Here is a 21904-nt window from a genome sequence, read left to right as displayed (position 1 = left end):
TTACATTTAAGTATATACTTTTATGTTTTATATTTGTAATATGAATCATGCATAGTTTTGTGTTTCACATTTAATTCTGTGATCCATTTTGTGTTAATTTTTAGTGTTAATTGTGAGCTGTGACACTTAGGTCAAAAATCCTTATTTCTGGCCTATGGATGTGTAAGCACTCCAGCATCACTTGTGGAAAGGCTGTACTTCCTGCATTGAATGGCTTTTGTACCAGTATCAAAACTGAGTCGGGCCTATGTGTTTGTATCTATTTTTCAATCTCTGTTCTGTTCATTGATCTCTGTATCTATCCCTCTACTGGTGCCACCGTGTCTTGATTACTGTAACTATACAGTAAGTCTCAATATCATGAACAGTGATTCCTCCCATTTTATTTTTGTTGGAATTGTTTTAGGTATTCTAGCTCCTTTGCCTTTCCATACAAATTTAGAATTAGCTTATCTATGTTTGCATAATATTTGCCAGGATTTTGTAAGACATGATTTAGACCTGCCAATCATTTGTGCAAAATCTATATCTTTATTATGTCATGTCTTTCAAAGCATGAACACAATATGTGTTTATTTAGGCTTTCTTTGAGTCTTTTCACCAGCATTTCATTCTCAACAGGGAAACCATGCATGTTTTGTTCAATACACATCTCAAGTATTTCACCTTCTTTGTGTGATTATAGTTGTTATTGTGTTCTTAATGTGTTTTCACATATTCATTATCTAGAAATGTGGTTGATTTTTGGTGTTGATCTTATTTCCTACATCCTAGCTTAGCTCATTTATTAGATGCAGAGATGTTCTTTTTTATATCCCTCAAGATATTCTACATCACCAATTATTTCACCAATATAGGGACACTCCTATTTTTTTATTTTAGAAAAATACTTTATTTTATTTTATTTTACTTTACTTTATTTTATTTTGTTTTATTTTATTTTATTTTATTTTATTGGAGTTCAATTTGGCAACATATAGCATAACACAGAGTGCTCATCCCATCAAGTGCCCCCCCCAGTGCCCGTCACCCAGTCACCCCAACCCCCTGCCCTCCTTCCATTCCACCACCCCTTGTTCGTTTCCCAGAGTTAAGAGTCTCTCATGTTCTGTCACCTTCACTGATATTTCTCACTCATTTTCTCTCCTTTCCCCTTTATTCCCTTTCACTATTTTTTATATTCCCCAAATGAAAGAAACCATATAATGTTTGTCCTTTTCCAATTGACTTACTTCACTCACCATAATACCCTCCAGTTCCATCCACGTCAAAGCAAATGGTGGGTATTTGTCATTTCTAATGCTGAGTAATATTCCATTGTATACATACACCACATCTTTATCCATTCATCTTTCGATGGACACCAAGGCTCCTTCCACAGTTTCGCTATTGTGGACATTGCTGCGATAATCATTGGGATGCAGGTGAGGGACACTCCCACTTTATCTTTTTAATCTGCATGCCTTTTATTTCTTTGTCTTGTCTTCTTGCACTGGCTAGGATTTCTAGTATGGTTTTTGAGTAAAAGTGGTGAGAGTGAATATTTTTGCCTTGTTCCTGATGTTAAGCGTAAACATTCAGCTTTTCACCATTTAACTATTTATATATGTATTTTTACAATGAAAACTATATATTTAAATGTGATGTTTTGATTTATAAAGTGATCATCACAAATGAAATGTATCACCACCCAGAGTTACTTTGTGTGTGTGCGTGTGTGGTAAGAACACGTAAGATGTACTTTTTAAGCAAATTTCAAATATATGGTATGGTATTTTAATTATAATCACCATGCAGTATATTCGGTCTCCAGAACTTATTTTTCTCAACACTGAAACTTTGTACCCTGTGATTACTATTTGCCCTTTTTCTTCCTCCCCAGCCTCTGACAGCTACCATTCTACTCTGTTATTGAGATGACTTTATTTTTCTAGATTCCACTTATAAGTGAGATCATGTGTTACCTGTCCTTCAGTGTATGGTTTAGTTCCCTTAGTATGTAGTCATGTTGTCCACATTCAACCATGCTATTGGAAATGGCAGGATTTCCTTCTTTTTTAAGGTTGAGCAATATTCAATTTTCTTTATCCATTCATCCTGAGGGGGATCGTTGGTTCCGGTACTTGAGAGCCACATCAGCAATTGCATGATCCTTGACAGGAAGCACAGTGGAGGGTTCTTGTGGTTGCAGTGGCTATTGGGGTCCTCAGTAGCATCACCAGATCCAGTGTCAGGGCCTAGGGCAAGCAGAAAGGTGGCCAGAGTTGGTGCTACACACACACTCATCTGTGGGGGCTGAAACCAGGCACATGCTCCCAACAGGGCTGGGCTCAGTGATGGGCACATGGGTACTTTGAATGTCTGGGCTGTCTGTGTACACTCACGTGGCTGCAGGAATAGTCACTACTGCATGCATGGCAGTGGGGGCTTTTGACTGGAGTTCAGGCTGGCAGTGTGTAGATGTGACGTTTCAGGGATTAGCTGTGGTCTCATGTGGCAGTGCAGTCCAGTGACTGGAGTCAAGCCTGGCCTCAGGGACCTGAAAGCTGCTGGGGCCTGGGCTGGTGTGGTATGTATGTCCAGTCACAGGGGCCATGGCTGGTTGTGGGTGCAGATTCTGAGGCTCAGGGTGTAGGTGGTGGCACTGGCTGAGGCAACTCATGAGAGGGCAGATGGAGCAGAGCAGGACTCAGGCAGCTGGAGTCAGCAAATATGAAAACCTGTGGGACTATCAGCAGCAAAATCTTACAGGGTGCACTGTGCTGTGTCAGCTGTTGATTCAGCAGCTGCAAAGGCTGCTAGGGTCCTCTGCAGAGCAGGACACAGGGAACCATGGTTGCTCCTGTCACTTTGCTGATACTGATAGTCCTGCCTTTCTTTTTTCCTTGCTCTGTCTAGGTGTGTCAGCTATGCCAGTCTCTGGAGGTTTGAAACCCAACAGGTCATTTGTGCTGTGCCCTGAAGGGCTGGGGCTAATGACCTTTAGTCCTTTTCCCAGCAAGAGGAATTCTCTGAGGCTGGCGAGTGTCCTCTTGGTGCTGAGTAGTGCTGGCCTGGCTCCTGGTATGATGCAGACAAAATGAAGCTCTTCTTCTTACTTTTCTAATGCACTCATTCTCAGGAGTTTTGCTCCACTGTGTTGTTGAAGCTTCTTAAATGGACTCCTAAGCTCGTAGGTCTATTTTGTTTGTGGATAGCTGTCTAACTGTTGTCCTTTGAGGGTTAACAGAGGCTGATGTGTCCTGTCTCATCATCTTGGTGATATCACACCAATCCTTCCTCACTGAGTTGATGTGTGATATAAGGTTTTTTGATTATCTGTATTAGGTTGAAGTAGTTCCTCTGTTTCTAGTTCTTTTGTGTATTTTTATCATGAAATGGTTTTGGAGATATCCACATTAATACAAAATATACTTTTGGAAAATGGTACCTAGATTCAAGGTTGTTGGCTTGATAGGCCAGTCCCAATATGAGAAACAGAATTATCTGTTTCTCTTTTCCTTAGTTCCCTTTGGGGTAACACAGGGAAAAGATTTCCATGTAACTGTATCGTTTATTGAGAATAGCAAACAGATTCCTATCTTTTTAGGGTACACTGCTATTTTTGAAAAAAAAAAAAACACCATATTAACACATCTGTTTTTTGAGTTTCTCATGCTGCGGATATATGTGATGGCAGAACTGCTCTGAAGCAACATACATTTTTCCAGGCCATCTGGCTATCTTCCAATGCAATTCTACTCTGCACACCATAGGAGAATGTAGGTATTATTACTATGTTGGTATTATTATGTAGGTATTATGTAGGAATGTATTAGGCATGAATCCAGTTTATTCTCCTGGAATAGTTTCCCTGCCAAATTTTCCATGCCACATTTACATTGAAAAGGAAATTGGAATATAAAGCTGGAAACAGCTACTACCTGTAGTGCTGCCTCCTTCAGCTTCACAGGAAGCTAAGCATTTGGGATAACTATCTATTGAGTATGTAGCATAGGGACTGCTACTAAGGAGACACTAAATATTTGGTTAGTAATAGATGCTCTTTAACAAATTTTGCAAACTGTGAATACCTCCAAAACTTAGGTATGGCAAAATGTGTTTTGCTTTGACTCTAGTCTTTTGGTCCAGTGGGATTTATGAAAAGTGCCATCACTGTGTCTGAGGATGAAGAATGGAAGAGAATACGAACATTGCTGTCCCCAACTTTCACCAGCGGAAAGCTCAAGGAGGTAAGAAAAGAAGAGGTCTTTTCATTAGGAAGTAATGAATGCACCTAGGGATAAGTAGAAACTAAGATTGTAGTCCACCTGTAAGTGGTACTCTGCTGTATTTGGGCTTCCTAAACATGGTCTTTTATCCTCATGTCCTAGAGGAGGCATGATAAAACTTGTTATTAAATGTCCTTTCTTGTTCCATGTTTGTGAAAGCCATGTCATTCTAGGTCTTCATTCTCGGATTTAACTTCAGGTGGTGTTATATTTTGTGTGTAGATGTTTCCCATCATTGGCCAGTATGGAGATATGTTGGTGAGGAACCTGAGGAAGGAGGCAGAGAAAGACAAAGCCATCAGCTTGAAAGAGTAAGTAGGAGTGGGGCTGCTGGAATTCCAACTCTGTCACGACACTTTCCAGCTGCTGCCACAGAGCCCAATTCCCACTGTTTAGTTACCACAGCTGAAGTAGATGTGTGGCGTTACAAGAATGGGCCAGCCAAGGAGAGGTAGCTCACCTAAAAAGGCAGAGCAGCCAGGAGGGAGAGGGTCTTCTTTTGTGCACATGAGGCAGGATTAATTCATCTGCTGGATTGTCACCTTGGATATTGTGGAAGACAAAAATATGTGCTTGAAAAAAAGGAAACACAATTCTTCCAAATCTTTGAGTGTAGAGGGTAATGAATGGTAGTGTTGGGGACCACTTGGTACATATTGCTGGGCACTGGGTGGGTCAAGAAAGTTTTCATGTGGAACTTGGGACAACTTAAATCCCTTCCTGATTTTGTTGAGGATATAAGCAAAATACTAAATATTAACTTTTATGACCATTTGTCCATCTTTCAAACTCAAAAGGGAGAAGGCCTTGCACATGGGATGGGTAGGGTGAAAAAGTAGCCTAAATTGAGATATTAACCTAAATTGAGATATATTTTATTTTTACAAAAAGTTTCACTTATTTATTTGAGAGAAAGAGAGAGAGAGAGAGAGAGAGAGAGAGAGCAAGCCCATGCAGGGGGCAGGAGCAGAGGGAATAGCAGACTGCCACCCTGAGCAGGAAGCCCAAAGTGGGGCTTGATCCCAGGACCAAGAGATCATGACTGGGAAGAAGGCGGAAGGTAGCCATTCAACTGACTGAGCCACCTGGGTGCCCCGGGATGTATTTTAATATTGCAGGATGAACGGATGCATATTAGGACTGTCCTGGCAAAACTAGTAGCATATGATCACTTAGCTATGGCATCCCCTAAGTCAGTTTTGGTGTGATTTAATATATATTTTTTAACTAGGAACATTCTCAGTTCTTACTGTTTCCAGAAATGGGTGAGTCCTCAGGGCAATCTCAGATCAATGGAGATGAGACAAAGTGGGTCTTTCAGGAGATTTGGCAGAGGTGTAGAAAAAAGGGATGGTATTCCTGGCATCACAGAACAGGGTGTTGGTGTTCTGTAATGTGCTAAAGAGGACTCAGCTCCGAGAGCACAGAGACTGTGGTGAGAGAAGATCCAGATCAGTTTCACCTTTCCTGACTCCCTGAGGAAGCGTCAGTTATTCCACCATTTGTCCTGCTCAGACACAGTGATTATCCACCTTCTACTGCCCTTACTCAAAACACACTTGTGTAATTTGCCTGATTTGGGGTCTCTATCCCTCCAAGATTAAGCTCCTTGAGCTCAGAGGTCTCTCTAACTTGCCCTGGTATCCCCATCACCCGTAGCACAAGGCCAGCTGGGTCACTGGCACCTCACGAGCACCTCATCAGTGAGTGTGATGGCATACAGACTCTAGATGCTCCATCAGGTGGTTCTCAAAGTGTGGTTCTTGTCTTGCCTGGACATTGGGATCTACAGGCACTTCTTGTTGCAAGCATTGGATAAGGATAGTAAAGAGGTGCTGATTTTAAGTATTCGTGTCTTTGTTTCTCTCCCAGCATCTTTGGAGCCTACAGCATGGATGTGATCACCAGCACGTCGTTTGGAGTGAACATTGATTCCCTCAACAACCCACAAGATCCGTTTGTGGAAAATGCCAAGAAGCTCTTAAAATTTGATTTCCCTGATCCATTTTTACTCTCCATAGGTATGTACACGTATTTTCTTTTTTTCCTCTCTTCCTTTTTCCTTCCCTTCCTTCCTTTCTCCCTTGTTGCTTACCTCCCACTTTTCTACAACAATGTTATAGTTTATATCACTATAAACTTTTTATAGTTTTTTATTACTATCAAATGTCACATACATTGAGGCCCCCTTTTACAATGTATAATTCAATTTATGGTCCCAGTGTTCATCAACAAAATTGTTAATGTTGATAATGTATAATGTATATGTTTTTCCTTCATTTCTGTGCTTTTGGTGTCAGATCTTAAATTCACAGAGAAATATGAGATCATGAAGATTTATCCCTTGGTTTTCTCCTAAGATTATTATACAGTTTTAACTTTTATATTTGGGCCTTTGATCCATTTTAAATTTATTTTATTTTTATTTGTTGTAGGAAGTAAGAATTAAACTTCTTTTTCTTCCTTTCTTTTTTTGTTTTTTTTTGTTTGTTTGTTTGTTTGTTTTGGGTTTTGTTTGTTGGCTTGTTCGCATGGGACTGTTCTCTTGTTGAGCACATTCATGGAAAATACTATTTTTTTTACTTAAATGGTCTTAGAAACCTTGTCAAGATCAGTTGCCCACGCTGAAGGGAGCACTTGAGAGGATGAGCACTGGGTGTTATTCTATATGTTGGCAAATTGAACAACAATAAAAAATAAATTTATATAAAAAAAGATCAGTTACCCATGAACAGAGGGTATAATTTTGGACACTTAATTCAAGTCCAGGGGTTTCTGGGTGGTACAGTTGGTTAAGCATCTGCCTTTGGTTTCAGGTCATGATCCTGGAGTCCTGGGATGGAGCCCCAATATGGGCTCATTGCTCAGCCATTGACTTGAAATTCAAGTACAGATCTAGAGGGACTGACTCCGGGTTTCAAAGAATCCCAGTGTCTTTTAATCCTCTGATTGGTAGACCAAGTTATAATTGCTCCAGGTAAAATTTGCATTTTCACTGTGCTTTCCATTGTTCTTTTTCGTTACAGTATTGTTTCCATTCCTTACTCCACTTTATGAAATGTTAAATATCTGGCTATTTCCAAAGAAAATTACTGATTTTTTCACAAAGTCTGTAAAAAGGATGAAGGAAAGTCGCCTCAAAGATAAACAAAAGGTAATCCGGTGGTAGTTACATGTGAGTGTTCACTTTTGATGTTTTATTGAAGTGTGTACATCCTAAGCGTGGTCATTTAAGTATGTTTTTAGGTAGGTAGAGAACTGGAGGGTTTAGAGCAGGAGACCTCTAACATTTTAAGGAGAATGAAGAAGATGGAGATCAGGGAAGGAGGAAAGACAATGAGTCAGAGAGTCAACGTTTAAAATTTAATAATAAGCATGGTACCTACTATGCCAGGCAATAAAATTTGATGAGAGAAAAAAACTACCTCTTCTCTTCAAAAAATTGTCAAAGGGTACAACTTCCTGTGTAAAAATAATTTTTTGATATTAAAATTTCCCCAGATGTCAGAGTGGCAAAGAATTCTTTCAATTCCAAGCTTCTTATCTCATACCTTCTCGAGGGGAAGGTCCCTTCAGGCCCCTGGTAGAGTAGAGTGTGTGTTAAATTTGAGCCTGCCATAGTTTGGAGTGGGCAGGAGTCTCTCTGGGCACTGAGGCTGCAAGCTGGCCAAGCCAGATTTGCCTTCCTGAGGCCTGATGACCAGCGCTAGAATGTGTGTAGGAGGGAGAGGCAGGGCTGGGTACCCCAGAATGTCACTGAAGATGAGTTCCATCTCAGTGGGTCATTAGAAGATGATGACACAGAAGCTGTCCGTGGACTCTACAAAAGTCAGGCTATTGGTCTGTGGCCATTCGTTAAGAAATGAGTCGTGGGGGGGGGGGGAGGATGACTCTAATCAGGAACTTTCTCCTGAGTTAGCAAGCATGACAAGAGAGAGAGCATGCTACTCTTTGGCCAGGAAGCTGTGTTCAAAATCCAGAGAAGCTCAGGATCAAGGGAGCAAGAACCAAAAAACAGTGGGACACAATAGCTGGATTCCTGTCCGGGAAGCATCCTGCTCTCCAAGATTTTGGAGCTGGATGTTTTTGTTCACTGATGACTTGGGTAACACAAGCCAGACTTCTGGACTTAAAGGGGCCATAATCTCAGGAAAGAAATTAGATCCTGCATCCCTAATTTATTTCTGACTTCATAAGTGATGTTCTGTTGTTGAAAGTTCTCTTTCTGCTTGCAGCACCGAGTTGATTTTCTGCAACTGATGATTAACTCCCAGAATTCTAAAGAAATGAATACCCACAAAGGCAAGTAAGGACAGCTTAGAGGGCCAGTGATGGGAAGTCTCTGATGCAGGGGGTGGTTCTGAGGTGTGGAGGACGATTGTTAGCAGATGTAAGTATACAAATCAAAGAGAGACAAGTGTTCAGATACAAATGGTAATGGAAGCACGTTCCAGAAGCACACAGCCATAAATTGGTTCAAAGCTTGAAGGGCAACCATGGACAAGGCAGTCAGTGGTTCATGGATCACCTATTTCATAGCCTCTGGGGAGCTTGTTTCCCATCAGTTCTCTGAGCCTATACCTGGAAGATCACATCAACGCTTCACCATATCAGAAGGCATATGGCCCCGGTATTGGTGACCTGGAACACTTGGTTAAAGTTGTGTTCATTGGTTTAATGGACTGTAAAGTTTTTTTTTCATTTTGTAATTAAGAAGTGACTGGTGAAAGATGCCTTTGTGACAGTGTAAATGCTGGCCACTTTCACCTACTACTTTCACCTACTACTTCTATCATCCATGGATGCTATTTGACTGAGACCATTATTACTAAGATGGCTCCAAAATGTTGGCTTTCTAATTCCATCATTTCTTCTATGTTGATGAGTAATCGTCCACTGTTAGGGAGCTTTTCATTCTCTCTCTATAACATTTAATTTATTTATGTCAGTATGATTTCATATATTACTAAGTTAGTCTCCTAGCTCCTTCTTTATAGATCCTCAGTTGTCTCCAATTTGTCCTCTGGAAGCCATTTCAAGTGGGTTCTTGTGTTATTTTTTGTGTTATTTTTTCTTTCTTTTTCTGTTTTTATGTTTTCAACAGACTTTATGTTTTGTACAAGTATTAGGTTCACTGCAATGGTTAGTGACACAGAGATTTCCCATATTCCCCCCCATGCCCACCTACACACAGCATCCCCCACTATCAAAATACCTCACCATTTGGTGTATTTGTTACAATGTCCCTCAATGACACATCACTACCACTCCAAATCCATAGCTTACATTACAGTTCACTCTTGGTTTTATACATTCCATGGATGTTGACAAAGGTATAATGATGTTTATCCACCATTACAGTACGTAGAGTATTCTGTACCTTTTCCCATATTATTTTCTGAGCATTTGCTTGCATTCTAGTGTGAGACATTCCAGGTTTCTCTTCTGTTTCCCCTGATGAGGCCTGGAATCAGCCATTTCTTCAGATGCTGTGTTTCCTTTTAGTGAGCAATGATATTTAGAAACCAAAATCTGAGATCAAGGAGAGATCACTACTATAAAGTTTCTTTGCTTGTATTTCCTCTCCGTGGGCCGAGTTAAGAAATTCAAATACATTTACGCAAGACTGATGAACATAAACATTTGTATGTCTACCCATCCAGTGATGTAATTATGGTCTCTGTGTCTGAAAGAAAAAAAAAAAGAGCCTTGATTTATAGTTTGTTCCTATGACAGAAACAGTCCCATCATGGTTAAATTCAGGCTATCTATGGTTTCACAACCATCTCCCAAAATTCTTGAATATTTAACAATTTATTCTAGGGACTACAGATGGGCTTACTCCATCAAACAACTAAATTATATGTATACCTATATATACACATTTATTTCTTTCTACCTATCTAGCTAGCTCTTCTATTTTCTAGGTTGAAGACAATATTCTCTATATGTCCAGTTCAATACAGAACCACTACACACATATGGTTAATTGAACACTTGACATGTGGCTAGTGTCACTGAAGAACTAAATCTTATATTGGTTTAAATTTAAGTGACATTTAAATATAAATAGGCACATCTGGAGAGTGACTACCATACTGGACAGCAGAGTTGTGAAATTTGATTATCATGGGCTTCATGGCAATTGGGGGAAAGAATTTGATAGTTGAATTTATCCACACCAGATTCACAGAAAGTATGACCAGGATATCAGAATTCTGTAGACCTTTCTTACACTCACTTTGTATTATTTTTAGTTTTGAATTTTTTGTCTGTGGCAAGTACCATGTTAATTTCAGTGCCCTCGGTATTATCTAATCCAGTTCTGGTCAAATAGATTAGAGCATGATTGTGCTTAGTTTCTACTACAAGAAAATCAAAAAGGAGGCCAATTGATATTCAGGGTGCATCCATTTGCTGAGGAAGGTGACATTCAGGCCGTGATTAAATAAACGTTGCTAATTCCACTCACTGGATTCTGTTTGTGTATAATTCATGCTGGCCAATGTCCTTTTATTGATCATTATTTCTTTTGCTGTTTCAATGCAGTTGATTAGACTAACGTCATTCACCACACTTCTAGCATTTTGTCTCTGTCACGGTTTTATATGTATCTGAGATCATCCATGTAAAGAATATACCCCAGGTCTTCACTTAACCGAAACCTCTCTAAGGTATAATCCATGCTTCTCAAGCTAGGTTGTGCACACACGTCACCACATCTCCTGAAAACTCAGATTTTGATTTCATAGTTCTAGGGTGAGGTTTGACATTCTGCATTTCTAATAAGATCCCAGGTGCTGCAGATGCTGCTGGTCCATGAACTACACTTTGAGTAGCAAGACTTTATCTGTAGCCCAACATTGTCCAGTTAAGTTCCCACGATATGTTTACATAAAAGATAATTCAATTTTCCTGACAGTTAAGCCTTAGCATTAGAAACTCTTACAAAAAACTTAAGCTGTATTTTCGCTGGATGAATTTATATTTTTCCTGGGGGAGGGTGCTAGCCCATGTTACTTAGGGCAGAAGTACTTTTATGATTCTCCTAAGGACTTACTGATAACTCTGTGCGTGTTAGACAGAAATACCGTCCCTTCCCCAGGCAGTTATGGAAGGAGGAGCCTGCTTCCTTCCTCAACAACCTTTTCTCGCCTCGGAGGCGGAGTCAGAAAACGCGCAGGAGGTTTATTTTATTTTATTTTTTTAAATTTTATTTATTTATGATAGTCACAGAGAGAGAGAGAGAGAGAGAGAGAGGCAGAGACACAGGCAGAGGGAGAAGCAGAGGGAGAAGCAGGCTCCATGCACCGGGAGCCCGATGTGGGATTCGATCCCGGGTCTCCAGGATCGCGCCCTGGGCCAAAGGCAGGCGCCAAACCGCTGCGCCACCCAGGGATCCCCCGCGCAGGAGGTTTAAACCGCACTTGCCGGGCATCCCGGTGGGGCCGCGGTTTGGCGCCGCCTGCAGCCCAGGGCGTGATCCTGGAGACCCGGGATCGAGTCCCACGTCGGGCTCCCTGCATGGAGCCTGCTTCTCCCTCTGCCTGTGTCTCTGCCTCTCTCTGTGTGTCCCTATGAATAAATAAAATCTTTAAAAAAATAAATACCGTCCCTTGAGATTACCCACCTGTGTTGGTGGGGTGTGTGTGTGGCATAGGCAGTAACAGGTGTTCAAGAAGAGTAGAGACCATAGGAATAATCATATCCAGACAACTTGTGCCTCTTTTGGGCTCTGTAAGATAGACATCAGAGTAAAACCGCTCCCAGTTTGATTCTGAACTGCCTTTACATTTCTCACCAGGGATTTGGGAGTTTCAAATGGATTTGTCATCATTGAAGCTGCCATGTTTTACATTCACCTGCTCTAGCTAAAATGTCTTTTCTCTCCTTTTAGCTCTGTCTGATCTGGAGCTTGTGGCTCAATCTATTATCTTTATTTTTGGTGGCTATGAGAGCACTAGTACTTCTCTCTGCCTCCTTATGTATGAATTGGCCACTCACCCTGATGTCCAGCAGAAACTGCAGAAGGAGATTGATGCGACTTTCCCCAATAAGGTGAGCAGGTCATACCTGAAGAGGGAGTCAGAATAGGCTTGGTTATGCCTCAGTAACAGATTAGCCTTCAAATCTAGTGGGTTTTCATAGCAGTGGTATACTTCTAATCCACCCTTGCTTGTCCAACATGGGTATAGTAGAGGTTGGTAGTAAGTCTCTGCTCCACACAGTTGGTATACAAGGTAGAGAGGGTCTGCCTCTTAACCTGCATTATCTGGAACTTGGGGGCTTCATGTTGAATGGGTAACAAGTAAGTGGAGTGTTGCTCACTTGCTTTCAAATGTTTGGCTCTGAATTGATATATATCTCCTCAGTTCACAGCTCATTTGCAAAGAGAGTGTCCCCTAATTTTACAATGCTGGGAAATACGGGGGTGGGTTGGGGTGGGGGCCTATGTGCATATTGGGTGAGCAGAAAGTGTCTCTGTCACAACAACCTATAGGTATCAATTCTATTATCTCCAAGTAAGAAATCAGGAAACTGAGCTACAGAGAGACACACCACATTCTTTAACTAATACATAACTAGTGGTGAAGAAGCCAAGCGAGGCACAAGGTGATGGGATCCTTATTGAACTCTTAACCTGTATAATGTTGACCCTTAAATATAATACCAAGTGATAGGAACATATTGCCCACATTGTTTTCTGACCTCTGACTAACTTGGGTTCCCTACTCATGAAGAGAACTGGGTTATACGGCTGGAGCAACTTATTTGGCAAACAGTGAAACCCCAAAGTAATAATGAGGAAACCCTTCCAGCAGTAGAGGGTGGGGCTGAGAATAGAATTCCAATCCCCTTAACAGTGTTCCCAAGAACTGAAATTGTGTTCTCACAATTGGAGCATCCAACCCAGCCTTCTTTGCCCTATTTGGGTTGAAAAGAACCAATGGCACCCCAAAATATTTATATTTTTGTATAATATAGTATTTCTCTCTAAATCTTGTTAGATAATTGAAGAACCAAGAAGCACTATATTTCAACTAAAAGAGTTTGTGTAGATAAAAGAAAAGTTGTGTAAAAGAGTTTGTGTAAAGGATATTTTCTGTTGCACATTCTCCTTCCATGGTATAGATGTAAGGCCCCTCTTTTGAAAGGAAAGTGACTTCAGCATATTTCAATAGGAGTAAGCATCATAGTATATTAGTCACTTTGTTCATATAAGGAAGAAACACCACTACCCAGTATTGGAAAAAGTTTCAGACCCTGTGTAGGTGGTTGTTCCAGTGGTCTCCCCTAATTGTTACTATTGCACACATATCAGTGGGCCATTGAGCAGGTTAAAGGACATGGTAGACAGTCAAATGCCCATGAATGCCCTTTACCAAAACAAGTGATTCTTCATGGTCCCTTTCTAACAGGTCAGTAGTTGTCAGTAGGAATTGGAATTGATCCCAAATCTCAATTCATCTAAATCTGTTTCTTCCTTCCAGGCAGCACCCACTTACGAGGCCCTTGTACAGATGGAGTATCTGGACATGGTGTTGAATGAAAGTCTCAGATTATACCCAATTGCTGGTAGACTAGAGAGGGTCTGTAAGAAAGATGTGGAAATCAGTGGTGTGTTCATTCCCAAAGGGACATTGGTGGTGGTGCCAACATTTACTCTTCACCGAGACTTGGATCTCTGGCCAGAGCCTGAGGAGTTCCAACCTGAAAGGTATAGGGAACCTTGAAAAGGGGAACCCACCTTCATATTGGAGGATATTCTGATATTTTCTTAGTATAGATGACAATTGTATGGTTGTACAATGATTTATTTGTACATCTTTTAATTTTCAGAAGTAATTTTTGTATTACAAAAAGATCATTGTCAAAATTTTATAAGCTGTAGAGAATATTAAAAACATTGTCAATCACAATACATCAAGATTATGAGTAATGATACATATGTCCTTGTGGACACTTTTCTATGCATATATTGATTACTAAAAATTAGGATGGCATTATGTTTTTTGAGTGGCTTACTTAAGATAACATTAAAGCATAACAACATACTATAATTGTGTTTGTGATTATATGCATATGCCATAATTAATTTAACCACTATATTATTGAAGGAAATGGTATTTTTTCTTTAAGTTTTTTAGTCTTCTTTACTCTCTGAACTTACCCACCATGTCCCCACATTCCTTGTCTGTAACCTTGGCCGCCATTCTGCTAGCCTAAGTGGGAAAGCAGGGGCTGTGGATCTGAGATTTCTCATCTCTGGTAGGAGAAGCGGCCTCATGAGGACAGAGAGGCACACAGGTCCCGTGCTGTCTGTGGCTGCAATCCTGTGCAGCTTTGTTTGTTTGTTGTTTGTTTTTGTGAGAAAATCTTTTGTATTTATCAGAGAGCACATAGATGCATACAGTATATAAGATTTTTCTGTTTCTTTTTTTAATAATAAATTTATTTTTTATTGGTGTTCAATTTGCCAACATACAGAATAACACCCAGTGCTCATCCCGTCAAGTGCCCCCCTCAGTGCCCGTCACCCACTCACCCCCACCCCCCGCCCTCCTCCCCTTCCATCACCCCTAGTTCGTTTCTCAGAGTTAGGAGTCTTTATGTTCTGTCTCCCTTTCTGATATTTCCTACCCATTTCTTCTCCCTTCCCTTCTATTCCCTTTCACTATTATTTATATTCCCCCAAATGAATGAGAACATATAATGTTTGTCCTTCTCCGATTGACTCATTTCACTCAGCATAATACACTCCAGTTCCATCCACGTTGAAGCAAATGGTGGGTATCTGTCATTTCTAATGGCTGAGGAATATTCCATCGTATACATAGACCACATCTTCTTTATCCACTCATCTCTCGATGGACACCGAGGCTCCTTCCACAGTTTGGCTATTGTGGACATTGCTGCTAGAAACATCGGGGTGCAGGTGTCCCGGTGTTTCATTGCATCTGCATCTTTGGGGTAAATCCCCAGCAGTGCAATTGCTGGGTCATAGGGCAGGTCTATTTTTAACTCTTTGAGGAACCTCAACACAGTTTTCCAGAGCGGCTGCACCAGTTCACATTCCCACCAACAGTGTAAGAGGGTTCCCTTTTCTCCGCATCCTTTCCAACTTTTGTGGTTTCCTGCCTTGTTAATTTTCCCCATTCTCACTGGTGTGAGGTGGTATCTCATTGTGGTTTTGATTTGTATTTCCCTCATGGCCAGTGATGCGGAGCATTTTCTCATGTGCATGTTGGCCATGTCTATGTCTTCCTCTGTGAGATTTCTCTTCATGTCTTTTGCCCATTTCATGATTGGATTGTTTGTTTCTTTGGTGTTGAGTTTAAGAAGTTCTTTATAGATCTTGGAAACTAGCCCTTTATCTGATACATACGTCATTTGCAAATATCTTCTCCCATTCTGTAGGTTGTCTTTTAGTTTTGTTGACTGTATCCTTTGCTGTGCAAAAGCTTCTTATCTTGATGAAGTCCCAATAGTTCATTTTTACTCCGTTTGTTTGTAATAGTTCATCCAAAGCAAAGTCATCTAAAAAATCTGCTCTCTAGCTGTCTGAGGAGCCTTCTTGAAGAAGTCTTGAGCTTCCTCTTCTGGGAATTCAGAGCAGAGTCCGGCTTTGGGCACAACTTATGCAAAAGTTGGTACTTTCCTGTTTATTATATTGGTGAGGAAATTTTGGAGTGAACTTTTTAGGGATCTAGACTTTTAGCTCCTGACTCTAAGCTCCCTGATGGCAGAGCCCTTGTCCTGTTGCATTGTGTCCCTAGTGCTACCAACACATCTGCATGTAATACTTCCTAAAAGAAGTCAGAATTGACCAAATCAGCTGTTTCTTGGATCAGAAGCCCTGGTGGTTCCCACAAGCTCAGCAGTCCCCATTCCTGCCACTTCTCAAACAGAAACCAGAAGGCCACTCCTGGTGCTTCTCTCTGATTCATTCAGTCATGAGAGGAAGTGCTTACTTATATGTGTTAGGGACTGTTCCAGGCAATGGAAGATTCACGTATTAAAAATGGCTGTTATGGAGAATTTTTGACACATACACAGGGATACACTGGAAACACATGTCTAAGAAATACTTTTAATGCATCATATGTGCCCATCACCTGCCCAACAACCACTAACCATGTCAGCTGCCCCATCCACAAACCTTTGCAATTCCTTGTCTTATTCCCATATTACATTAAGGCTCATCATCTATAAACACACTCCAGTATGTTCCTCATAATATATGGAGTTTAAAAAAAATACCTACTGAGAATGCCATTATTACCTTCACCAAACCCACATTTTTCCTTAATATAAATATTGAGGAATGAGTTTTGAATAAAATATAAGTCTAACCTTCAAGGAATTCATAGCTTCATGGAACAGATAGATATCAGTGATTATACCGGTATACATAACCGTGAGTATGAGTATAGTGGAGTAGCATCATGTGCCCATGTAAATCATCTGACATACTGTTATTTGGAAGTATGGTGCTACTGGGAAAGGGGGGGTAAATGAAGGGAAAAATAACAATACAAATCATGGGAGTCATTTTTCCTGATTCCTTTAACCATGGATATGTGAGCAATGTAAGTCAGTGGGGGCAGGATCCTACTTTTCCTTCAATCAGACTTATTTCCTGCTCACCTTTCAGAGAGTGAACAACTCACCACCCTGAATGTAATCCCAGTATTCAAGACAAATCTTGTTTTCAACAGCATTCATCTAATCTCCTAAACAGTACCGAATGCTCCCATAAGGAAGGGATATCCAATGATCTATAGCTTAAAATTGTCACTACAGAATAAACACAGCAAGATTTCAGTAACCAGTCGAAAGTTTCCTATATACTCCTGGTTGAAAACTCCTAACATGTACCTCTTGTGGTTTTTATGTTTCACTAACTTCTTTCCAACTTGTATTGTTGAACCAGGTTCAGTAAGAAGAACAAGGACAGCATAAATCCTTATACATACCTGCCCTTTGGAACTGGACCCCGAAACTGCCTTGGAATGAGATTCGCAATCATGAACATGAAACTTGCCCTCATTAAAGTCCTGCAGAACTTCTCCTTCAAACCTTGTAAAGAAACACAGGTCAGAGAGATCACTTTCTGCATAAATAGTATTTCATTGTTTTTTTTTTTATAACTAAGAGATATCGGATGGATGTGGGGGGGGGGCTCATTTATCCTTAATAATTTGTCCTATTCCTTGGAGAATCATTTGTGACCTTTTAAGTGTCCTTCAGCTCCTGAGTGCATGTCTGTGTCTTATGACCACCTAACCATAAGGATCATCTATTCAGTGCAGTTCACATGACATTATGCACAGACCTTTAACTTCAGCAATGTTTTAAATTTCTTTCAAGTCCACTGAAAGGAAGGGAACAAGTTGTGTACAGTCATGACATGCATTGATCACCGTGACATGATGTTTGAAAGGTGCTCTTCCCCACCACAACTTACAGATTCTATCAAGACCGTGGTTCTCAACCTATGGTTTTATATTGGAATCAGTGGGTTCATTAAAAATCCTGATGTCCAGGTCTTCTCAGAAATTCTAACATAATTCACACAGTGTCTAGCTTTAAAAGTACCCTCATTGATTCTCAAGTGCAAGCAAGGTTGACATTCACTGGTTTGAAGCATTTCTGACAGATGTGACAGACTACCATGGTCCAGGCCATCCTGGCCACTTGGCCCCACCTTCTTCGAGCTCCACTCCAGTCTATCTGTTCTCCCTTTCTACTCCAAACTGCCACTATGAATGGGTATTTCCATTGGGAGAGGTGACAGGATCATTAGCAGGGAGGATGGCCATAGAATAAAATACATGATACCCATTCAGGATGACCTTTAAATTTCAACATACATAATTGAACTCTATATCACTTCAAAATTGTATGCCATAATGGCTAAGAATATGTTTTAAATTTTGAACACTCATCCTTTTTACATAAAATCTAAATCAATAAAAAACACAAATGAAGTCTATGTACTCAAAAGATGTTCTGTTGAATGAGTGATGAATAAATGTTCCATGCTCCAGTCTTGATAGCTTACAGAGTAAGATGAAGAATATGAGATATAGGATGCTAAACCGATAGTACTTACATATTTGTAACACATTAGTGTCCTTCATGTATCTTGCTTACTTTGCATCTGTCATTGGCAGGGCTTCATTCCTGGCTCTCATTTGCTGGTTTAACTGTTGCAGATTCCCCTGAAATTAAGTTCTCAAGGGTTAATTCGACCAGAAGAACCCATTGTTCTCAAAGTTGAGCCAAGAGATGGGAGTGTGCTGGAGCCTGAATTTCCCTAAGGACTTCCCTTTTGTTCTTCGAGAAGCTATATCCCAGAACACCACAGACCTCAATTTCCTGTGTGAGTAAAACCCAGAAATGAAGATGGGCTTCGTTTACTGCCCATGACGGATGACTAGAGATTTTGTACACGCCTTCAGCTTTGTCTGGTGTCTGTGTGGAGCATTATATATTGTGGAGAGCAAAGGATGTGACTAATAAGTGCCAGACATGTTGATGCAGTCTATCTGGTTCATAAAGACTTACCCCCAGTTTGTACCATCTACTCCCCTGAGCACTGATCAAGAATAGAAGGGAAGGGAGAAGAAATGGGTAGGAAATATCAGAAAGGGAGACAGAACATAAAGACTCCTAACTCTGGGAAATGAACTAGGGGTGGTGGAAGGGGAGGAGAGCGGGGGGTGGGGGTGAATTGGGTGACGGGCACTGAGGGGGGCACTTGACGGGATGAGCACTGGGTGTTATTCTGTATGTTGGCAAATTGAACACCAATAAAAAATAAATTTATTATTTAAAAAAAGAATAAAATTGAACTCCAATAAAAAAATTTAAAAAAGAATGAAATTTTCTCAACATTTTATCAACAAACTATAATGAAAACAAGAATTATTGTGGTAACTGTGGTAGTGACATTTATATCACATGTCTTATTTGGAGTATTCTACGTTAAATATTACACTGAGCAAGTCAGTCAACATATCTTTACAAAAATACTAACCAATGCCTTTATGCACGTTAACAGGGAATCCATAGAACTAATGAGTGAGAACCAGTGGCTGAATATTTGACCATCACAATCACTGGGTGGACGGGCCTTGTTCAGAACTCCAATGTGATCTGTTAAGATAGCGAGAGTTAATCCACTATGACTTTGCCCATTGCTCAGAATGTATATTCATAGTTTAATTCTACAGTTTTTGAAGCACGTGTCTTTTATAACAATTGATTGAGGCACTTAGTATTATTAGTTTTGATTTAACATTTTCATCTCTCTGCCTTGTGTTCTGGTAGACAGGGCACATGCTTTCTCTTTGTATTCCAACCTCAGCTCCCAACTGTCTTGACACAATGAATATTGAATAAAAGATGGTTCATTTGCCACTTGATTGGTCAGAAAGGCTAAAACCATTTATCCATTTCATTTGGTACCAGAAATTACACAGGAATCTTCTATACTATAGAGAGACCCAAGTAGCATGTAGGTGACATCCGTGAGTGTTAAGGGATGAGGTAGGGATTAGTTAGTCACATGAAGGAGGATTGATCAAATAAGTAAATTACTTAGGATATACAATTTCAGGAATTTCTCACTGTTGGAAAAGGAAGTAACTGATTTACTTTTTAAAATTTTTTTAAATTTAAATTCAATTGCCAATATATAGTACAACACCAAGTGCTCATCCATCAAGTGCCCTCCTTAGTTCCCATCACCCAGTTACCCCATCCTTCCACCCACCTCCCCTTCTGCAACCCTTAGATTGTTTCCCAGAGTTAGGAGTCTCTCATGGTTTGACTCCTCTAATATTTCCCACTCAGTTCCCCTTCCTTTCGCTTACAATCTCTTTCCTATTATATTCTGCATATGAGTGAAACCATATGATGATTGTCCTTCTCCAATTGACTTATTTCATTCAGCATAATACCCTCCAGTTCCATCCACATCGAAGCAAATGGTGGGTATTCGTCCTTTCTGATGGCTGAGTAGTACTCCATCGTGTATATATACCACATCTTCTTTATCCATTCATCTGTCGAAGGACATCATGTCTCCTTTCACAGTTTGGCTATTGTGGACATTGCTGCTATAAACATTGGGGTGCAGGAGTCATTGATTTAAAAGGGGTGAAAGCCAATGAATCCTGTGTATTCAGAGATTGGAAGTAAGCGTGTCAAGGTAAAGTCATGCTCTTCTCTAGGTAAATGATAGACTGGTAGAGAGGGAGAGAGAAAGAGAAATGTGTGTGTTTGTCTCTCTGTGTATAAAGACACATGTGTCCTACCTCCTCTCCCCACAGGGATTTCTTAGTAACAGTGACACTGTAAGAGCAATGAGCACACTTTGTGCCCAGATCTTGAGTTATAAATGCCATTTTCCACTGAAAAGAGCTAGAAATTCTCAGAGAAATGGCTGATTCCAGGCTTGAAGAGCACACAATGAGCCTGGAGCATGTTGAGCTACACAGTGATGGAGATTCTTCCATGGGATGCAAAACCAGCCTGAGGGACTTCACCCACCCATCAGGCATGGTTTGGGCATCATTATAACTAATGTTAGGAAGATATTATAACCTATTAAATAAAATACGGAAACGCGAGTACACAGGTGGAGATAAATACAGGGATAAATTAAAATCGATAAGGACACTTATACAGCTTCAAAGTACTATCCCTCAAACATTCATGAGTTAAGAAGAGGAAAGAGCAGCTCATAGAGCAGAGACCTGGCAGACAAGTGAGCATCATCAGGAACAGGAGGATGTGATGGTATATCACTGGAAAGGATGTGGTGAGAAGAACCCAGAGTCACCTGTAGGATGTTCTTGCCAAGTAGGGAAACCTGTAAATAATCCCTAAAAAGGTCACACAAACCCAAGCTGAGTAATATCTACTCCTAATTTAGCTGGTGTGTGATCTTCTACAAAGTCAAGGTCTTGAAAGTAACAAAAAAGAGAAAAACAAATCAGAATGGATTCACTTTCTGGCCAAACTCTCCTCATAGCAATCACAACTAATGACAGTTTCCATCTATCTCAGGAGAGTGAATTTTTTAAAAAAGTCTTCCTGAAACTTCCTGATAGGCACTAGTCAGTCATCTGCAGGATAGAAACCCTGCAAGTCCATTCCACAAAAGGATGGATCTTGGCCTGAAACAAAACTTTCTTTTCCTTCTATGGACTTCTCACTCTACCCTCCTTCCTAGAAAACCCTGCATTTTGTACACCTCCTGGGAACATCTGTCTACTTGTCAGGTGGGATGTGCCAATTCATGAATCATTTAATAAAACCAATTAGATCTTCAACTTGTCTTGCTGGAATTTTTTTTTTTAACAAAAGCCAGAGATAGACTAAGGAAGTGTTTCAGACTGAAGTAAAGAGACTACAGAGGGGAACATGTAAACTCAGTGTGTAAGCAGGGTCCTTCTGCTATAAAGGACATTGTGAGGACAGTTGGGATTGAGGGCTCTGATGGTTACACAGCAGTAATGTGTCAGCCTCCTTTTCCTTTCTTTAAAAGATTTTATTTATTTATTCACGAGAGATACACAGAGAGAGGCAGAGACATAGACAGAGGGAGAAGTAGACTTCTC

General features: G+C 40.4%; 1 protein-coding gene across 2 annotated transcripts in view; it reads left to right on the top strand.

Moving 5' to 3' along the window:
• LOC112935742 (cytochrome P450 3A12-like) overlaps positions 1-21616 on the top strand; it is a 30585-nt gene extending 8969 nt beyond the window's left edge. Inside the window, exons 1-10 of one of the 2 annotated variants that reach the window (XM_026019622.2) lie at positions 3627-3761; positions 4119-4232; positions 4494-4582; positions 6144-6292; positions 7298-7425; positions 8507-8573; positions 12169-12329; positions 13763-13989; positions 17206-17368; positions 18491-18731. In XM_026019622.2, coding sequence (XP_025875407.2) covers positions 4140-4232; positions 4494-4582; positions 6144-6292; positions 7298-7425; positions 8507-8573; positions 12169-12329; positions 13763-13989; positions 17206-17368; positions 18491-18595 — 1182 coding nt within the window. In that variant the 5' untranslated portion in view covers positions 3627-3761; positions 4119-4139 and the 3' untranslated portion in view covers positions 18596-18731. Of the gene's footprint in view, positions 1-3626; positions 3762-4118; positions 4233-4493; positions 4583-6143; positions 6293-7297; positions 7426-8506; positions 8574-12168; positions 12330-13762; positions 13990-17205; positions 17369-18490 lie in introns of those variants that run through there. The other variant, XM_026019624.2, reaches the window with a different exon arrangement.
• The last annotated feature ends 288 nt before the right edge of the window (positions 21617-21904 follow it).

Source organism: Vulpes vulpes, chromosome 3 (assembly GCF_048418805.1).
Source record: "Vulpes vulpes isolate BD-2025 chromosome 3, VulVul3, whole genome shotgun sequence".
NCBI classification, from domain to species: Eukaryota; Metazoa; Chordata; class Mammalia; order Carnivora; family Canidae; genus Vulpes; species Vulpes vulpes.
Note: the sequence above shows the minus strand (reverse complement) of the source record. Positions and strands in the feature narration are given on the sequence as shown.